The following is a 20,339-nucleotide window of genomic DNA, read 5'->3' as shown; positions in this document are numbered from 1 at the left end:
TGTGGCGGGCCCTTTAGTGACTTTTTAATAGGAGTGAGAAAAGGCAGGAGTGGAGAAAGGGAGTATGACATCCGTTGCTTTCTAGTTTATGAAGGGAAACAATAATTCCAAACCTGATGACTGAAACAGCTAAAATGAACTTTATCAAAGATGATTTTTAGAGCCTGGCAGCATGGCCTAGCGGCTAAAAAGTCCTCGCCTTGAACGCCCCAGGATCCCATATGGGCGCCGGTTCTAATCCTGGCAGCTCCACTTCCCATCCAGCTCCCTGCTTGTGGCCTGGGAAAGCAGTCGAAAACGGCCCAGAGCACTGGGACCCTGCACCCGCGTGGGAGACCCGGAAGAGGTTCCTGGTTCCCTGCATTGGATCGGCACAGCAACGGCCATTGCGGTCACTTGGGGAGTGAATCATCGGAAGGAAGATCTTCCTCTCTGTCTCTCCTCTCTGTTCATCTGACTTTGTAATTAAAGTAAATAAATCTTTAAAAAAGATGATTTTTATTTCTGTGTTTCCATAAGCTGCAGGTTCCTTAAATTGGGGCCGTGCTGTCATTTCCCCCTTTTTACTGCATTTTCTCTATTTTTAAAATGGAAGATATTCAGTTATTGAAATTGAACTTTGAATTAGAAGGCATAGATCAAGCCAAAGGGGGAAGGGAGGGTTGACTATGGCATCAAGTCTTTTGTACTTTACCACTAAACTTCCAAGAATGTTATTGCCTCTCTCAATAGCTCAGTCTGTTTGGGAGTTACTCCTAATTGTTTTATGCAATTATCAATGAAGTTCCAATATGTGAGTAATTGACAATAAATTTCTTGCATATGATAAATGATTTGATTTTGAAAAATTTCAAGTATGTAACTATTATTCACACAGAAAAGCTGATAGTGATTTTCTATTATTAGGAAAGAATTTCAGAAAGAAATGTTCCTTTAACACATTCTTGGACAAATGGATGTTATGAAATCTACAATAGTTAATCTCAGGAAATTGGCTCTTCCAAATTTGTTCTTTAGTTAACATTAATGAAAAAATAAAAATAGCCTGTAATGCCACAGTTACAGTTACTTGACAGTGCCAAGTGAATTACAAGGTCTTGACTTCTGAACTGCAATCCAGTATCATGTATCTCTTATTCTATCCCTTCCTGGTTGTCCTTGGTTGTCTTTAAATATACAGGTGTCAGATGGCCTTACAACAGAGGGTTTTAGGTTGACTGGCCATGACAAGCGACTCTGTATTTCATGTCCAGTTATGGCTGCTTAGCTGTATCCCTTGTCCATCCTAGTCAGAGGCAGCTGAATATGGTGTAAGATGCTACATGTAGCTGAAGTTAAACGATGCTCAGATGAATCAGTCAAAATGTAGGAAGCAATTCACCTACAGTTTTTTAATTCACTCAAATCATAGCTGCTTTCATATTCCAAGATAATTCAGTCAGTCTACGCATTTAGAGAATCTAATGATGATGCATTGTTTTACTGTTTGTATACATGCCATGAATGTTATAGCATGGATATTTGTATCCCCCCAAGTCCATATATAGAAATCCTCTCCTCTAGGGTGATGGTATTAAGACGAAGGACCTTTGCAACATCATGAGATTTGTGTACTTTCAACAAGCTAAGGATTCTTTGCTTCTTGCATCATGTGAGGACACCACAAGATGGCTCCACCTATGAACCAGAAATCAGACCCTCACAGACACAAAATCTACCCTAGGTATTGGACTTCCCATTCCCAGAATTGTGAGAAATAAATTTCTACTGTTTATAAGCCACAGAATTGATGGCATTTGTTACAACAGACCAAATAGACTATGACCATGGAAAGCCTGATGCTCCTCCCCTGATCAAAGTTCATATTACTATGAACCAAGGCTCAGAGCTTACAGAGGAAGAGCCACAATAAGACTAACTCAGCACTGAGGCACTATTTTGTTGCTCTGAAAATATTCATGATTTGAATGATACTGACTTTGTAGACGCTCTGCTGGTTGGATCACTCCACTCTGAAAAGAAAAGACATGAATAATTACTGTTTATGTTTCCACGTCAAATGACTAATCTTAATTAAAATTCAATTGCTCCCCAAATCTGCAACCTTCCAAACTGTTCATTGTTAAAGCTTCCTGTCATGATAACCGATAAAAAACATTGAGCCAATTGGATGCGTCATAACTTTTTGCTACAGCTTTTCTTGCATGATTCTAAGTAGGAAAGAAGGTAGCATAGGGTGGGGTGGAGGCATGGATGTTTAAGCTAAGCAGGGTTTTTCAAAAACACTTACTTTGTAAGTTGAATCCTGGAGTCAAATGTTGAGATTCCTATAAGGAAGAATATAGAAAATACATACATTAGCTAAATGATACCAGAACAAAATGTATATCTGTTATTTCTAAAGATACCATTTCATTACTGTTTGCAAATAGGACCAGTAGTTAACAATTTCATTAATTAGACTTTTGCCTGTAACTGCATTGGAAGAAAACATTTGCTACAGAAATGATCATAACTGTTGTTTCATCATAATTACAAAAAAGAGTGGGGTGTTTTGAGAAACATGGGCATCATCAGAAGAAATGACCCATAATTGTGAAATTCAAGTGTAGAATTTCTCATTTATCTAGGCGAGGATCCCTTTAAGGAAGCAAAGGGAACTTTGAAGAAATGACCATGGTTTTTGTACAAGAGAACTTATTAGATTCTTTCAGTTTTTCCCTTTTATACAGATGATTCCAACTTTCTACTTGCTTTGTGACATACAAGACCTGTACATCATTTTGTACAGAAGAAATGTTTTCAAACTTATAATGGGGCAGTTGTCTGACATAATTGTTAAGATGCCTCTTGAGAGGTCCACGTCCCATGTCAGAGTGTCCAGCTTGATGTCCCAGCTCCATCATGTATGCCGTCTTTGCTCTCAATTCTTCTTTTCTGACAGCACACACTCTGAGAGGCAGCGGGTGACAGCCAAAGCAGTTGAATGCATGCCGTCCACACGGGTCGCCTGCACTGCACTTCTGGCTCTTGTCCTAGCTTTGGCCTGGCTGAGCCTGGCTCTCACTGGAATTTGAGGAATGAACTAACAGATGTCAAATTTCTCTTTCTCTCTCTATTTTTTCCTCTCTCTCCCTTGCAACCAAATAGAATAAAAAAAAAAAAAACAGCTTATGTTAAGTCTGTTGAATTGTTGGAACACGAAATATGTTAGTGCATTTCATTATTTAAAGATATTTAATTTCTATTTGAAAGTCAAACTTCACAATTCATTCACTGAATTCCAGATCGAGAACCCTGATGAACATACATCAGGCTTGCTGGGAGTGTGTCTCACTTGTGTGGATTCTGACATAATTTGCAGGCAGAGCACTACAGTGATGTTCAGGGCACATAAGGCACCACGCAGCTAGGAGAGGGAATTCGCATGGACTACAAAGCACGCATTTCAAAACTGGAGATACAATGAATATAACAAAATACAGAAATTGGTTGTATTGATTGCTGTTTTTTGAGTAATCTATTCATTAAACTTCATTTTGCCACCCTGCAGATTAAAAACAAGTTCACAGCTTAAATTTATCTTTTAGAAGAAGGAAGCAAAACCTGTAACCACACTTGGATGAAAAGTGAACTCTCCTATGTATTTCATGATTCTGCTGCCCAAGAGATTTATCTTTTGGCGAGATCACCACTCATGAAGACTGTCTAACTCAACAAGAAGCAGCCCAGGCCTCTGAGCTAAAGATCCATCACAAAGCCCAAGAGAGGTCTCAAAAGCTCCAAGCCTTCTGTGGCCTTGCTGATAGACAAAGGGCTCTACAAAAGCTTAATCACTTGGTTTTCAGTTTTTTGCAAACCACAGAAAGTAAGCAAAGGGAAATACTTCCAGAGGCCAAACCACTTGGAATACTGAGTTATGAAAACCAATATTATGTGAAAAAGGACACAGCAGTCAGTTCCTTAAAAAAATGTGTCTAATTCATGCAAAGGCAAGAGTTCCCATCTTCACAGTTCTCAAAGGCACAGTTACTGTCTAGTGAGATACAGTTTATGGCTACTTCAACATGTTCATGGAAAACAAAATTCAAACAAGTTCATTTGTGCAAAATTTTTATATCCATGCTTATGTATTACCTTCAAACAGATCATGGTTATTATATTTTATGAAAAAGCTAACTGTGAAGTTCAATTTTTGCACCAAAATAAATTTTTATTTTTATTTAATTTAAATTTTTATTTTTAAGTAAAATTTTATTTTTAAATAAAAGTTTCCACAAACATTTGTATAGACATGATTACAATAATATCTAAGTAACCAGGAAAAACTAAAAACATGCTCAATATAATCTTGACTATATTTCAAAAAAAATTATATTACATACTTCTTTCTGGAGAGATAAGCTTCAATCATACCAAACAATGCATTTCTTCAAGTTAGCACATAAATGAGTTGTGAACTTTTTCTATCTTTATATATTTATAACGATGTTTCCATTTCTTATTTTTAAAGAAATCTTATCACAAAGATTCAGAAAATTCCTGGGCATGTAAGCCTTTAGGAAAATAAGATGTTAAGTCCCAAAGTCAATCAAATAACTATCTTACTGAAGACTGAACTGTACAATTTTTGTACTTGTCCTGAAAACCTGTATTTTTAATCTTTATCCAAGTATTCTAAATGTCAGATGCAAATGATTGATTGGTTCAGAATATGAGGGCATCGGTGCATTAAACAAGTTGCAAATTGCAGCATTTTATTGCTCAGTAAATTTTCTCAGTAATGTTATGTATTCTTGAGATGATTTTTAAACTGGATAGGACACTTTTTCAATCCAAAACTAAAAACAAATGGAACACCTCTGTATCCTACCAAAATCACCTTACATACACACCCAACCACATATGCAAACAGGCTTCGTGGGGAAAGAATTGGCATAATTAATGCAGTGATCAATAATATAGATACAATAAACTTTTGGAAGGCACCTGGCTTTGATTTATATACTTCTTTCATAGATATGTCAGATGTGTAATTTTTGCAATAGAATAATGCAAATTTTCTAGTACAAATTTGTGTGAGGCTCTGTTAACAGCCCTCATGATAATTGCACAATCAAAAATTCTATGTGAACTACATTGTAGGGTGGACATTAACTAACCTTTTTTTGCATAGGGCCAGAGAGTAAATTGCTTAGGTTTGGGGATTAAATAGCTTAAGTGTGAAACCTCCGTGACATTTAGTTCAATTTATTCTGTGGAATAAGTCATGGACAATATATAAATGGGTGAGACTGGGTTACTGATTTATAAATACTGAAATTTGAATTCCACAATTACATTCATTCATGATATAATTTTTCCTTTGAATTTTTATGGTTTATATTTTAAACTTTATTTTTATTTGAAAGGCAGAGGTTCAGAGAGAAAGGCATAGACAGGGACCTTTTATCCACTGGTTCACTGCCCAAATGGCTACAAGGACTAGAGCTGCGCTGGTGTGAAGCTGTGATGCAGACGCTTCTGGTGGGTCTGCCATGTAGTAGCTTCAGGAGCCCACACACACGAAGCATCTTTTCACTGCTTCCTAGGGGCTTTATCAGGGAGCTGGATCAGAAATGGAGCAACTTGGATTCGAAACAGCACCCATATGAGATGCTAGTATAGCAGGCAGAGAATTAACTTGCTATACTGCAACCCTGGCCCTGTTTTTTTTTTTTTTCTGTTAGTCATGCACAATAATTGCACAAAATTGTAGGGTGCAGTGTGATAATTCAATTTATAAAACACATGATAAGCAAATAGGGATAATTAACACTTTCATCTCTAACACTTATCACTTCTTTGTGATGAGACCCATCAAATTCCTCTCTTCAAGTTCTTTTTAAAATGCTCATTTATTTGACTTATTATAAAGACAGAGGCATAAAGACACAGAGACAGGGAGAGAGAAGACATCTTCCAAGTGCTCCCACTGCTGGTTCACTCCCAAATTGCCACAACGGTTAGGGCTGTGCTACAGTAAGGAGCTCGGCCTAGGTTTTCCATCCAGGCAGTGGGAGCCAAGGATTGTGCATGACCAGCCACCTCCGCGAGTGGCGACCAGCAGGAAGTGGGACATTTAATCCGCACACTTTGAAATGGGATATGGACATCCCAAGGAACGGTCGCATTACCGTGACAAATACCCAGGCCTCTTTTAATTTTTTAACAAACATATATACATATATGATATATATAATTTAATGTATAATTATATATAGATATAGATATTAAATTAAAATTCCTCAGCCATGCTGGAGCAGACACTTGTTCCTCTGACTGTTATTTTGTCCCTGTTTTCTGATCTTCCTCTGCCCCTTCATCCCCTTCTACCTTGAGCCTTTAATAAATTTTATCCTTGTATGAAAACAACTATTTTTACTTTCCTCACTTTAAGTGAAAGCATGTATTATTTCCCTTTCTGTACCTGGCTTGTTTTACTTATTACAGTGTACTCAAATTCCACCCATGTCATACAAGATGACAGAATATTCATTTTATGGTAGACTAATACACTTACACATTATACATATGTACATACATACACATACATATCTACATGTAACATTTTTTGCTTGTTATAGCACTTTAACCAATTTTCAGCATTAAAAAATGCAAGAATGTAGAGGCTAGAGCTTGCCAACTGTTGTAGAGGATGTTTCTCCTCCTAGGTATCTTTACTAAATTTCTTTTGAAGAAATTATTTCTCTCTCACATGCTTCCTCCTTTGTGAGATTTTTTTTTCTATGATAAAACACACTATTTCTTCAATTTAGCATCAGTCAACTTGTGCTGAGAATTTCGCAACAATATTAGTCTTTTTATGATTTTACAGGATCATAGAATATTTAACCTGAAAATTCCATTGAGATTATGTAGTTCTTCCACATATACACCACGGCACACGTACCACCCAGGCCTAGAGGAGGAAAATGAGCCTTAGAGTCAGTGGAGCACTTCTACCCGGCCAGGAAGTTGCAGAACCTGCAGGGAAAAGAGCCGGGATTGCAGCTCTTAAGCCAGCACTCTTACCCTGCTTGCTACATGGCCAGGGATGTTGGAAACCGTAACTATCCGAGAGAGTGCCACCTGGGACTGCTGTGAGCACTGGGGAAAGACAAGGAACCCAGTTACCTGTACTTCCTGGAGTCAGCTATGTCTTGAACCGGGGCATCCATAAAACTGACCACTAACACCAGAACATCTGGATGGAAATATTAGTCCTTTCACCTACTAACTGTGTGTTTCGGAGCGCATATGCTTAGTTTTTATCGCTGTAACTAAGCATAAGGCTATTATCAATCTTCTGGGGTTGTACTAAGGACAGAATTATTTGTCGTATATTAAGTGCTTGGAATGAGGTGAGGGACTCCTTCTTGGCCTTTTGGTTAAGATCAAGTGTAGAATGAGGTGAGGGTCATCAAACCATTGTATAAGTAGGCTATAAAAAGCTTATGAAAATTTTTCATTCTTTTTAAACTCCGTTTTTCAAGGAAACATTTATAATCTTCTATGTGTTGCTGATGTTGCTATTGCTATTTAAAATGCACTTTTTTTTTCAAACCAAGATTTTGAAGGGGGAAATGTAGCTATCGTGGCTTCATTTCAGTCTGCTGCACTATTTAGCCTACCTTGATCCTGGGAGTGGTAGTACAGTAATTGGCAGAAAATGCAAATTGTGCCTGATTACAAAATGTGCATGTACTATAAAATTCCATTTAAACAGCCAATTGTATTGTACACATGTGTAAATGCCAAAATTATGACTTGAACAAATTAAAAACAAAATAGGAGAATTCAGCTGAAAAAAAAAACAACTGCAATTGATACGGAAGTATCATATTGAAAGACAGGCATGGAAACAGGTGGATTTTTCCCTTGGCTGAGATGCTGGCAAAAAGGATATTGAGCCCAGGACAGATGAAAGCAGGAGTGTGTGGGTACAGGAAGCCGTGGCATGCTCACAGACTAGGACAGTGAGAACTGCTGCTCATTTAACTCCGATTCCTTTCGACGGTGACTGAGCGTCATGAAACACAGTTTAGGTCTTTATTGCTGTCGAAATCATGACTCTGAAACCTACAGAATCTGATGCATGTTTCTCCACTCACAGATCAAGGCCTAACTCCTTTGGGTAGCACCGAAGCCCCTAGTGGTTGTGTACCTGCTTGCCCAGAGCTCATCTCTGTCCACTGCCTTGCAGGAAAGGAAATACAGTCATTAGCAATCTCTTCCCAGAGTGGATCACACAGTGATCATTCATCTCTTCATGCCTTTCATCTTGCAGGTATTCTGTGTGGGATGGGCTTTGCTGCACTTGATGGATTTCTAATCACCTAAACACTGCTGTCTCCACAGTGGCCACACCCTCAACCCTGGGAGAGTTTTTAAATGCTTTTCTCAATTTCATATTATCTATGAAAATACCAACTTCATCGCTTTACTGTTTACCTGATAATAATTAGAAGACTTCCTTCATTTCTAACTTTTAGCTCCTTATATGCCCTTGGTAAATGGTTTCTAAATTAATAGTAGAAAGAAAAAAAAAGAAGTCAGGAAAGTCATTTTCTGTATTTAACATGTGATATTAAAATACTCATATCCATTTAGGCATAAACAAACTTGTGGTGATAAATTCTTACTCAGAACAGGTGAAGAGAACATTATGAATGTGTGATAATAGAACTGTAGAGGAGAAAGTTCTATCAATGTGATAAGGTAGTTTGTAAGGATCTGTCTGTGGGCCAGGACTGGGGGTGATACATCAAAACTGAAATAGATACATTTTAGGGCAGCGTCTTTCTTTTTTTTTTTTTTTTTTAATTAAAAAATCCAAGGCGTTTTTGTTGCATTTTTCTGTTTGGTCTTCCTTCAGGAGTGAGTCACCGATCTCTTTCATTAGCTATTGTTACTGTTGGTTGGTCAATAGCAATGTTCAGTTACTAAGACCTGCATGTCAATATTTGTGTGTAGATTGCCTTAAAGACTCTCTCAATAAAAATCATGATTGTGTGACTATCCTGAGAGTCAAAAGAGAATTTATATAGTACCAGAAGACAGACACCATTTTTACCATTAAATATCTAATCTGATTGGCCTAAATTAAACAAGGCAATGGAAAATGGAAGGAGGAAGAGAACTGACCTGTCCTGGGATGGAAAATGCCTGTTGCTCAGCGTTTCCGGGAGTGTGCATGGCAGTGAGAGGAGTGGGCCAGGAATGGGTCATCTCCTGATGAAAAAAGAACAAAAGCAGTTTTACTTCTGGGCACTTAGAAAATCAAAGCCCTTCTTGCCATTAGACAGATTAGGCCATTTATAAATACTTGATTAGTTCATCTATAGATTGAGACCTTAAAGTAATTTGGTGGAACTTCTTGCCTCACATTGTTACTTTATGCCCATCTGCAATGCAAAAGCCTGTATCCAATGTCTGCTTGCATACTCCCGGTGACAGGGAGAGTGCCACTGTTGGAAGCAACTTGTCCTATACTGAGACATCTGGTTGGGAACTAAAAATCTGTCTCCAGAAGCTTCTGATGATGAATCCTACTTCACAGGAAATGCGCCTTCTCCTCTAGCACCTGAGTCAGGTTGCAGGAAGAGGCAATTCCCTCTGCTGGTGTTGTCTTCTCCAGGCTGACACGTCCTCAGCTTCTTCATTCATTTATCAGGACTCTTGTACTTTTCTCCTATGGCTGGCATTCTGCACTGTGTCACTGCCTTTGGAGCCCCCAGGAGGCAATCCTGCTTACCCGGGGCTCCTCTAATTCAGGGGATTGTGTTTCAGGTGTGATCTGCCAGTTCTAGGGGTGGAAGAGGGAGCAACATGGCCAGCACCTTCATTCTGATCTTCCCTTGATACAGCCTAGCAATTTGTGATAGAATGATGCACATACTGTTGATTCTTCCTTGCAAACATGAGACAGCTGAAGCAAACTCTGTCTCATTCATGGAGATGGTTATAATGAGCTTCGTAGCTTGATTCAGGCAGCCATATACACAGTGTATTGCAAATTCAAGCATTCAAACAGAAAAAGCCCTTCAAGCTCCCACCCTCTGTTATCAGCAGGGGCACCTTCTCAGCTCTTTCCAACACTCTGTTTGAAAAGTGGTGCTATTCAAATCTTGCTCTAGTCTTAAGGCATGTGGCCAACACGCTTTACCCTAAGAGCAAAGAGAATTAAATCACATACTCAAAATCCCGTCAACAGAGAGACGATCCATTCTGTGAAGCAGGAGGCAGTCAGCATGTGCTGGATTCATCAAACATTTTCTTATATAAACATTAAACATAAAAATCTATGTAATGATGGAAATAAAGAAGGAGTCTGGGGAGGGTAAGAGGGCATCAATGTCTGTCAGGATACTTTCTAATGCACACATTATATAATACCATTTTCCAATCTTTATGTGTAACATAATTAGTAATTTCAAAGGTAATATTAAACAGAACTCTCAGGTAGCACTAAAATTTTTTTTTTTTGCTTTCTCTATTACCCAGTTCAAAGAGCCTTTTGATGTCTGAAGGGTTCTAATGCAAGGAGATACTTTACAGATTCATTCACATTGGCATGGCGGAATCAGAATTTGTATTATTCAGACAAGCACTGCCATAGATTGAATTTTATCTAGAACTATTCAAAAAGGAGGAAATGTTTAACGAACTTAAGAGATTGACCGTTTCCAAGTGTTTTGAGTTCCGCTTATGCTGCCATCAAAACTAGTCCCAAAATAGTTTTACCTGGCAATAATTTAAAAGCCAAATTTTAATCAGCTTGTGTCTTTAAAATAGTCAATAATCTCTCTCAATGTACAGGATTTTTCCTGTATAAAGCTGCTTTCTAAAAACAGTCATCAATGAAAATATATATTGTACCTATGAATTACACTGAATCTGTACTCTATGTATTAATGTTACATTAACATAAAAATAAAACTCAAAAAAGAAAAATGAATAAATCTATAACTGGGAAAGTGGGTAGATATTGGTTTGAGTATACAAAGTTTCAGTTTGGCAGAATAATTTCTGAAGATCTATGGTATAGCCTGGTAATTAGAGTTAATAAGAACGTACTGTACACTTGGTAATTGCTTATCAGTACATCACAAATGTTCTTGTTATAGCAAAATGGGGATATGTGAGAAGTTGGATATGCTATTTACTTTGGTTTCATCATTTCGTAATGTAAGCATTTATCATTTTTGGCCACAAATACATGAAGTTTTTATTTTTATATGAAAAGAAATGAATCTTGAAATTAAATAAAATGCAATTTCTCTTTTGTCAAAGCCCATCCAAGTGCAGTAAGCTCCGGGCTGTAAAGGAACATGGTCTCTTGTCAGTGTTCAGGGGCTACACCTAACTCTGCATAGCAGTTTTAGAGGTGTACCTCTGTGTCTATTCAAAGGTATTTCAGACAGTGAAAAGAACGAAACCATTTCTAGAAGGTATGCTCTTGCCCCTGACATTTACTAGAGTACCTCATAAACTTCATGGAAAATGTAAATGGAAGTCTATTGGGTGCAAAATTTTTGAAATACATGCATTTGTTTTTCATAATCCACAAGTTCTGTGAATTTTTTGAAGACCCATAAGATGCGTGGATTTAAAAGTATTTGTAACTAAATACGCTTATTTTGAATTCAATTTTCCACGAATGTTGAATTTACTTTGTGGTAGAATCTGACAATCTTGAATTACAAGCGGAATGCACTGCCCTGCTGGTAAACCCACACGGAATTCGACATACTTTTACATATTCAATGACAATTGATTCTCAGTATTTGAAATATGAGATTTTATGAACCAACATGCTGAGTCCATGTTACTATTGACGCATTTGATTACAGTAGGGGGAACGCAATTGAAAAGAATATAGTTTCCCTAAAGGATATATTCAACTAGGAAATTTGGTGCAAGCTGTTTCAATTCTGAAAATGAGTTAATCTGTAAAATGTGGCAAATGCACAGTATATTTTCCATTGTTGTCTTTTCATTAACACTTAAAGGATATTAATCCATTTTTATCTTCTTGCTATTCTTGAGATAAGAACCCATATAAACTCTTATCTAAGTGGACTTGTCCTAATTCTTCACCAAGTGATCAGGCGTCGATGATCACCCCCTGCAGAGTGTTGTCAAGGCTGAACACCTGGAGTAAATACCAAGCACCACTTCCCTTTAAAAAATCACACACACACACACACACACACACACACACACGTGTGCATGTACCACATAATCTGAACCTTCATAAAAGCTCTAGCTTCCATGTGATTTGCTCTGCCCAAGAGAGCCAGTGCAGAGATGCCCATTATCAGCAGGAAGCTGTCGTAGCAGAGGTTCCAAGAGATGAGGTCACTCAGCATCAACCTCCCGTGTTCAAGCCGAGTGCTGGGGACTGCTTGCAGCATACACAGCTTCCGGGCGTGTCTCCCATTTGTAAAGCTGACTAATAACATAGTTGATGGAGAATCACTAAATGACAACATATAATTATTATTTTATGATGTATTCTTTTTAGTGTTTGACAAAGAACAGATTTCACAAGTAACGTCCTAAGTAAATTTTGACAATAGAAAGATGTTTTATTAATGTGATTTGGATGATCCAATGTCAAACCCAGAAAATCATGAAGGGCTCTGTATTTCAGCATCCTATACATACTATGGCTCAAAGGCTAGGACTGTAACAAACTGAAAACAACATGCAGGTACCTCAGATTTGGACAACAGAGACACAAATACTGGGTGTCTCACACACTGTGGCCATAGACTGGTGTTATACGCCCTGCTAATTTCCAGTACTTCCCATACTCATCTAATGTAGAGTTGGTGCAATAGTTGTTAAGAATCTGAAGCCTTGTCATCCCCAACTTTGAATCTCCAGTGCCTAACACACAGTAAGTAAATGGCCAATTTTTGTTTGACACATAGAAAGAGGCAGTGATTGTTAGCATCATACCCATTTGACAGATAGGGGACTGGAGAATACAAACAGGTGAGGCTCAAGGCTACACAACAATTGGCAGGGTTTCAGTTTTACTGACCTACTTAGTTGGCACAATGTGTTAGTCATTGGAATAGAGAAAAGATAAACATAAGCACCTTTCCTCAGGGAGCTCACTTGGCTTGATTTGCTACTCCCCTTGAAGGAGAGACATGTGAATACACAGGGAACATAGTGTCAGGAGAAAGTCACTGCACAAGGCATTCAGGCTTCATAATGGAACTGGAATGTCTGAGTGCCTTGCCCTGTGTGTGTGTGTCCGGGGGTGGGGGGCAAGTACGCATTTCTTTCAGAGACTTACTTTACACTCTGCACACACTAGCAGTTCAAACAGAAGACCGCCCAGGGCACTGGTGACAAGGGGCTGGTCTGCTCCGGACCCAGCATGTCTCCCAGGCTTCAGCTTGGAACAGGAGGAGCCACGGGAGCCAGTTATGTCACCGGCCTGGCAGGATTCCAGCCAACCAGTGGCACACCTGAATGGACATTGCTTACATAGTTGGGGCACAGACAACCCCTTTGCCTGCCCACGTGTCTACAGGAGTATAAAACTGCTCAACACGTATCTCCGCTGCCCTTTTCGCCTCCCTCTTCCTTCCCCTCTGTGTGAAGGCGGCCCAGGAGTGGATTTTCCAATAAAGCTTCCATTACAACCCTGAACAACTTGCCGATATTATTACACCAGCGGGCGGTTGGTCGGTGGTCATCATCTAACACAAACCATATGCATTTAGGTTAAACACCAATATTAACCTCCTTACCTTCAATGAGTGCAAGCAAAAGAGAAGATTAGAGCAAATTTACAACTGACCATCTTAATGCAAATAATGGTACTGTCTCACATATCTCATTAGTGTTATTGCTATTGCAGTCAGAAGGAACCCCAAAAGATGCATTGGACTAAGAATGAGATGAGAAAACCTTGTTGCAAGCTCAAGCTCTGCCAACAGTTACCTGAGCAACTCTGGCTAAGTGGCTTGCCCTCCCTGAGACTCCATTTTCCTATCTGTAACATGTGGGCTTTGGCTTTGACGGCCTCTATGTGTTCCCCCAGCTACAAAGGCTTTTAGTCTCTGATTCCATGTATTTTACTCACTGCACAGGCCTTCTGCAAGAGGAAGCAAGCTGATGCTGGAACAGAGGCTTTGGTAACCACATAGTGCTGTGCACATTCAGCTTTAGTCTCACAACCAAGCAAATGGCATTGTCAGTCTGAGCCTGCCATACCTTCACTAAGCAAGTAGGTAACGTAGGCCCTGCTCGCAACCAAGGAGTCCTGTATACCTCCCCCTCTTTCCTCTATTAAAATGTCAAGAATGTAAGGAATGAAGCTTTAAAAATATTTACAAACACCTGTGATTAAGAATAGCAATTTTGAATAGCTGAGTGGTTTTCAAATGAAAATATAGCTTAATAAAATAAATCCACAAAACCAGGCTGGAGTTTATTTTTACAGTGACATAGAATTAAATGACTTCCAATTCATGGGAGCTGAATTGGGTCTCTATTTTCTCAGGGGGCATCTTCTTTCCCCAACCCCCAAAAAGTAGTGCAATGGAACTGCAAACATTCTCCATTTTCCAAAATTATTTGAAATTTGAGAACATTGAAATCCACATGTGCTTTATGAAGTGAGATCTTTTCATTAGATAGTAAAAGGTGCTTCTTTAGCTAAAAGGTGTCCATATCCATATCAAAACACACCCACATAAAATAAGAGTGCTGGGAGATCTGCGTTTTAATCCCAGCCCTGACCCAAATGAAACAAACAAAACAAGAAAATCACACACCTATGTGTATGGGTGTTAATATATGACTCAGAACCCTTATATCCATGTGCTCTGACAGTTCTCGGAGTTGCCAGAAATGGGTGGTGTTGGGGCAGTTAGGCCTTGGGGCTGCTACACAATAAAGAACAGGGTCTCGGAGTGCCCAGGAGGTGCTATTCAGTGATTTGGCCCACACACAAAAGCAGGCAAATTGTTTCCTAGCCTTCAACTTGCTGTTGATTGCTCAACTCGCCTGTGGGAAGCTCTGCTCCTTCTTGATATCAGAGAAAAGCAGCAATGCAGGCGTATTAACACTGTTATCTGCAACTGCAGTGGGGCTGTTCATAGGAAATGGATAAAAACTGGAACACGGGTGGGATAGGCTCACAGAGCAAAGCAGCCAAGCCATCATTTGGGAAAGGTGCTGGCTGCTGCCTGCACGGGCTTCTCTCCCAATGTGATATCAAGAACAGCTACATTATTGCATAGCTGCAACAGAAATGTGAACTTGAACCTTCCTGCTTCCCCTGGTACACTTTCTTTGGGCACACATGGGAGGACAGGTGTCCAAGATTGAGTCCTTGGCCAGGACAAGATAGCTTGCTTGTTCCACATGAAGTTCTTTCTCTAGGGAAGCAGTGCATATGGGATGAGGTATGGATTTCCTTCCTCTCTGGGCCCTCACAAGATGGACATCAGAAACGTGTCCCAGAACAAGTAAGTTCTATTCTAAAGATGTTCATATGGTTATACATCATCTACCTAGGCCTTGGGAGTTTTTTTAATCCTGGCCTCAGAGCACATTCTAGAATGTGCCAGGCTACATTCTAAAACAGCGAAACCAGTTTGGAAATGAATTTCTCCTTGATCAATTCAGAAGGTGACACAGACACAGTATATGTTGGCTTCAGCAAAGCATTTGCCAAAATTCACTAATGAATTTTGCAGCTAAGAATGGAGCTATGAAAGGTGCATAATCACCCACTAAGTTGGAATAAACTTACCTAAATTGCTGAGTAAGAAAGGCCACTCTAGAAGGCAGTCTAAAGAGGCATAGCCAAGGCTCTGTTGTTACCTGGCCTTCTCTATTTTCACTACCTTTAATAACAGCATAACAACACTTTACTTTTAATTCTTTCACTTTTTAGTTCTTAGGTTAAAAAATTCATTCAACATCTTAAAAGACCATTCAGGATGTCCACTTACTGAAATTGCAGGTGACACTAAAGAAATAAAGTAATCAACATTCCAAAGATCCTGTAATATTGGCCAGAATCCAATTAAGTGCATTTTAACAGCAGTAAATAAAATCCGCAATCCTGTTCCATAAACCAAGTGTAAAACTGCACAGTGAGAAAGATAATCTGGCTTATTACAATTCACGAGGTAAAACTCAAGATTTTAGTTGACTCTCCCTGTCGCTGGTCAGCAGCGACACTAAAAAGACGAGGTATACTCTGAGGGTTCGGGAAACGCCAGAACCGCAACCGAACCCTCACTGACAAAAGTGGCTGACTTTAAATCCTTACCTCTGCTCCGCTGTCCCCATTGGTCTAAGCTTTTCTCTGCTGCTTCTCCAGCCCTCTTTCTGCCACCCTTCTTGCTGCCCGGCCTTCGTTCTTTCCCTAGTCTTTCTCCTCGTCGCCCCCCAGACTTTCTCTCCGTCTTTCTCCGTACTGCTTTTACTGCTTCTGTCTGTATCCTTCCTTTCTACTTTCTCTCTCCGGCACCCTTCCTCCCACCCGTTCTTCTTCTCCCTTGTCCCTGTATTTCTCCGTCCGCTGTAGTCCGTCTGTCTTTTTCGTGCGTCCGTCCATCCCAGTCTCTGTCCTTCGTCGTCCACCACCTAGCTTTTTCCAGCTACTTTTATATTGTTCTCGTCCAATCACTTCTCCCCGTGGGTCCACTTGGCGCTACGTGATAGGCCAGTAATCACAGCGAGGGCATTAGCCTATCCCTGTGACTTCCTGTTTACCTGCTGTGGACACCAGCTCCGCTTCCTAGCCCTTGGCCAGCCGCCATCTTGCGACAGCCCCTCCTATTCCGGCTTTCCTATTCTGGGGGATGGCTTCAGCACCCCACTCTCCACATCTCCCCAAGTCAATGTGAGATTTTGATGGCCACATTAAATATGATAGCCAGAGTGTGAAAGGTAGTAGTGCTGTTGGAGACCGTGTGGAAAAGGTCACACTGAAAACACAGGATGCTAACCTGAATGACTTGTCCCAGCACAGGCATGAGAGCATTGCAACATTTTCAGTGGACAGTTACTAAAAGAGCAAGCCATCACATACATAAATGTACTTCAAAAGAATAGGGGAAGGTCAGTCTACAAAAAGGGAGACTGATGGGAGGTCTAGAAAGTGTTTTCAATACGTGAAGCAACTTCATACGAAAGTGAGTTGAGACTTGCCTTCTGGACCAAGCCATCAGGACAAGTTCTGTGGGCAAATGTTATCAGAGCACCAAGTTAGCTCAAATGAAGTAAGATTTCCCAAACCATGCGAGTTTCCAACCATTGCATCCACCGCCATAGAAAGTAAAGAGAACTCCATCTCTGAAGGCAACATGACCCCTGCCTAGGACAGTGGCAAAGGGGTACTTAGAAGAGCAGAGGCTATGGGTATGTGGACCAATTGCATTGATTTACCCAGATAATTATATTTTTATCTCTGCAAAATTAATGATACATGTAAGAAGAGGTTATATTGAATCTGGAGTGGTTTTTTGAAGATATGACATATAAACATGACTGAGAAAATGGCCCAGCAAATCCTTTCTGCTCACAGGGATGGGGGTGAGGGAAGGTGCTGGTGGGGGTGGGGGTGAGGGCAGGGAGTTTACCATGCTACAGTGGCAGAACTAATAGTCAAATCTGTGCCATTGTTTGCTCACCAATTTGAAAGACTAGCAACAGTAGAACTGTAGCTTTAACTAGGTGTGATCACTAGCCACTCATGTCAAGTTTTCCAGGCAGTCCAAATCCTATCCCATTTAAATGAATAAATATTCTTCTCTTTGCAATGCTCTTAAAAGTCTGCCAAAATTGTATCTCTCATTTTCATACAAGTGTGTGTAGAGAGGATGTGTTACATTAACATCTAATCCTTGTGAAAGTTATTTATGATTTCATTGACATGGTATAAAATTCTGAATATATTCAAATCCATGATTGATGACTTTATTCACTCTTGTGCTGACAGTTGTTTAAGGTTAATCTGGAAATTTTGTTCACTGGTACTATGAGTATACACACAAAAAGTAATACTGGGTGCCTTCATTATGGAGAGTTCCAAGAAAAATAGAAGAGAACTTCATTCTCATCTAAAACTGATAATAAGTTGTAATCAGTACTGTGAAACTTCAATGTGTGTTCATTCAGATGGTCAATCAAGTAAGCCTTCCTGCCAATTCCAAATGCAATCAGTTCAATTTCACCCATGTGAATGAAATAGGTACACATATGGCAACGTGCAGGTCATAACCATATACCTTCACTTGGCCCTGACATTTGTCAAACACTGCACACATAGACACTGCAAAAAAAATTATCTCCAAAGGCACTATGAGGGGCAGAGCCGTGTAGTGATAGGTTGGGTGAAATTCTACTAAATCTGTTGAGTTCCGTACCAAGTTGGAGCAGCAGCTACAATCTAATATCCAATTCTGGTTTGACTTGACTTTCCTAGCAGATGACCATCCTGTAAGTTTCAATAGTTTACAGGAAATGTGTCTAAATCAGATTGAACCAGTCAGAGCAAAAAAACTAGCTGCCCCACTAAAAATATTGTTCCATTGAGACTTAACAACATTGAATACTTGGTTTTCTTCCTAAAGTAAAGTTAGCACAATTTTAGTTAGAAATGGAAGAGCCACTGAGAAACTGCTTTCCAAGAATGGCACAAAGGAAACTTCTTTACAAGGCTTCTGCTCTGTGCTCCATTTGAGATTTCTGAAGCTTCTCTCATAATAGTCATATTTTGTTTTTGTTCCAGAGTCACTTTATTGGATCAAACAACATTCTATATCCTCACCGAATGAAGAATTTCTTTATGGTTACCACCCTGTTTACTGTTTTAGCTCTAAGTCAAGCAAATCAATTTTATAAGCCCAACACCCTTCCTTTGACTTTTCCCTGACATTATCTTTAATGATTCACAACTAATTTCATTCATTATAAATCTGTTGAGTGTCTACTCTCTGCAAGACATCTATCAGCCAGGAGGCTGGACCAGGCATAAAACCAGGGTCTAGCTGTGCTCTAGGTAACTAGAGTATTCTTAACTGGCATGAGCAGATGGCCATTATTAGTGACTAGTCAAAGTTTAACTCAAATAAACCCGTCAAACAGAGCAACTTACAATTTATTGGCATGTTCCAGAAATTATCAGAGATTTGTTGGTCTCCCATTGTTGGAGGCATACACAGTGTAGAGATGGCAACACAGCTGTGCTTCAGAAAACCAACTTACTTAGTAAGTAAAACGCCCCAGAAAATTTAAGCTACAGGCAAAGAACACATTTCATCCAATCATCAGTTTAAGCCTCTTGAAAGAATTATACCAGGCATTAGTATTCCATTTTTAGGTGTTGCTTTAGCTTTCTTGTGCTTTTACACTTATTACATTGAGAAAAAATGCTAGTGAGGAGTTCATGACAACTGATTTTAATGGGAACAAAAGCTCAGTTGCTGGGGAAAACAGAAGTAATATCTATTTTCATGGAAAGAGGCCTCCAGTGAGCACGTTGGATACAGCTTTGCTCTCTCATTATTCCTGAGCTCAGTAAATGATAAGGTAGCAGGCCACTAATGCAGCTAAGACTTCATCCAACATGATTTGCATGGAATTGCCTTTCCTCTAAAATAGCTATTTCAATCTTAGGATCTCAGACTCAAAACGCCAGGGGGAATGAAAGAGGACAGTTTGTTCCATTCACATGAAATTAACTAATAAATTTATCATAAGATGTCAATCTAACTACTGAATATTCCGCTTGCCCACAGATACTCCAGATAAGAACGAAATAAATGAACAGAAGCATCAATGTTTTTGCAGTAACTTGAATTTAACAAAGTCAGAGCTATGACTAAACCTCAGCAAAATGCTTTCTGAAAGCCCTCTCTGAGTATTCCAACTTCCTATTGGGTGGGTTGGGCCTGAATGCCTGACCAGTTGCCCCCCTCCCTACATTCTTTTCTCTGCAATTACATCAAGTAACGGGAGATACATAACACATGTATTCAAATTAAGGTGGCAAAGACATACCACACGTGAAAGCCATGCTTTTTTCTCAAACAACTTTTGACTTAATAAAAAAAGAGAATGTGTCAAACTCAACATGAACACTCTGAGGTTCAGTGGCGTGAATGTAAAACCTGGTGCCAGAGGCATACTGTAAAACCTCAGTTCTGTGATAAAATCAAGAGGGCTAATCCTTCTCTGTTTAGTGAAAAGAGCCACTTGCCGTACAGGAAAATCCAGGAAGATAATGAAGCTACTGGTATGTTCTTGGAACT

The 20,339-nt window shown here is 39.5% G+C and overlaps 1 protein-coding gene across 1 annotated transcript in view; it reads right to left on the bottom strand.

Annotated features, from left to right (window-relative positions):
* Positions 1-20,339, bottom strand: part of AFF2 (ALF transcription elongation factor 2) — a 484,531-nt gene that overhangs the window by 158,993 nt on the left and 305,199 nt on the right. The window contains exons 5-7 of the mRNA XM_058659060.1: positions 9,187-9,273; positions 2,291-2,327; positions 1,979-2,012 (exon numbers count right to left, since the gene is read on the bottom strand). Of these exons, the coding sequence (XP_058515043.1) occupies positions 1,979-2,012; positions 2,291-2,327; positions 9,187-9,273 (158 nt within the window). The remainder of the gene's footprint in view (positions 1-1,978; positions 2,013-2,290; positions 2,328-9,186; positions 9,274-20,339) is intronic.

The sequence above is a fragment of the Ochotona princeps genome, chromosome X, assembly GCF_030435755.1.
Source record: "Ochotona princeps isolate mOchPri1 chromosome X, mOchPri1.hap1, whole genome shotgun sequence".
Lineage (NCBI taxonomy): Eukaryota > Metazoa > Chordata > Mammalia > Lagomorpha > Ochotonidae > Ochotona > Ochotona princeps.
The sequence above is the reverse complement of the archived record's forward strand: the minus strand, read 5'-3'. Positions and strand labels throughout refer to the sequence as shown.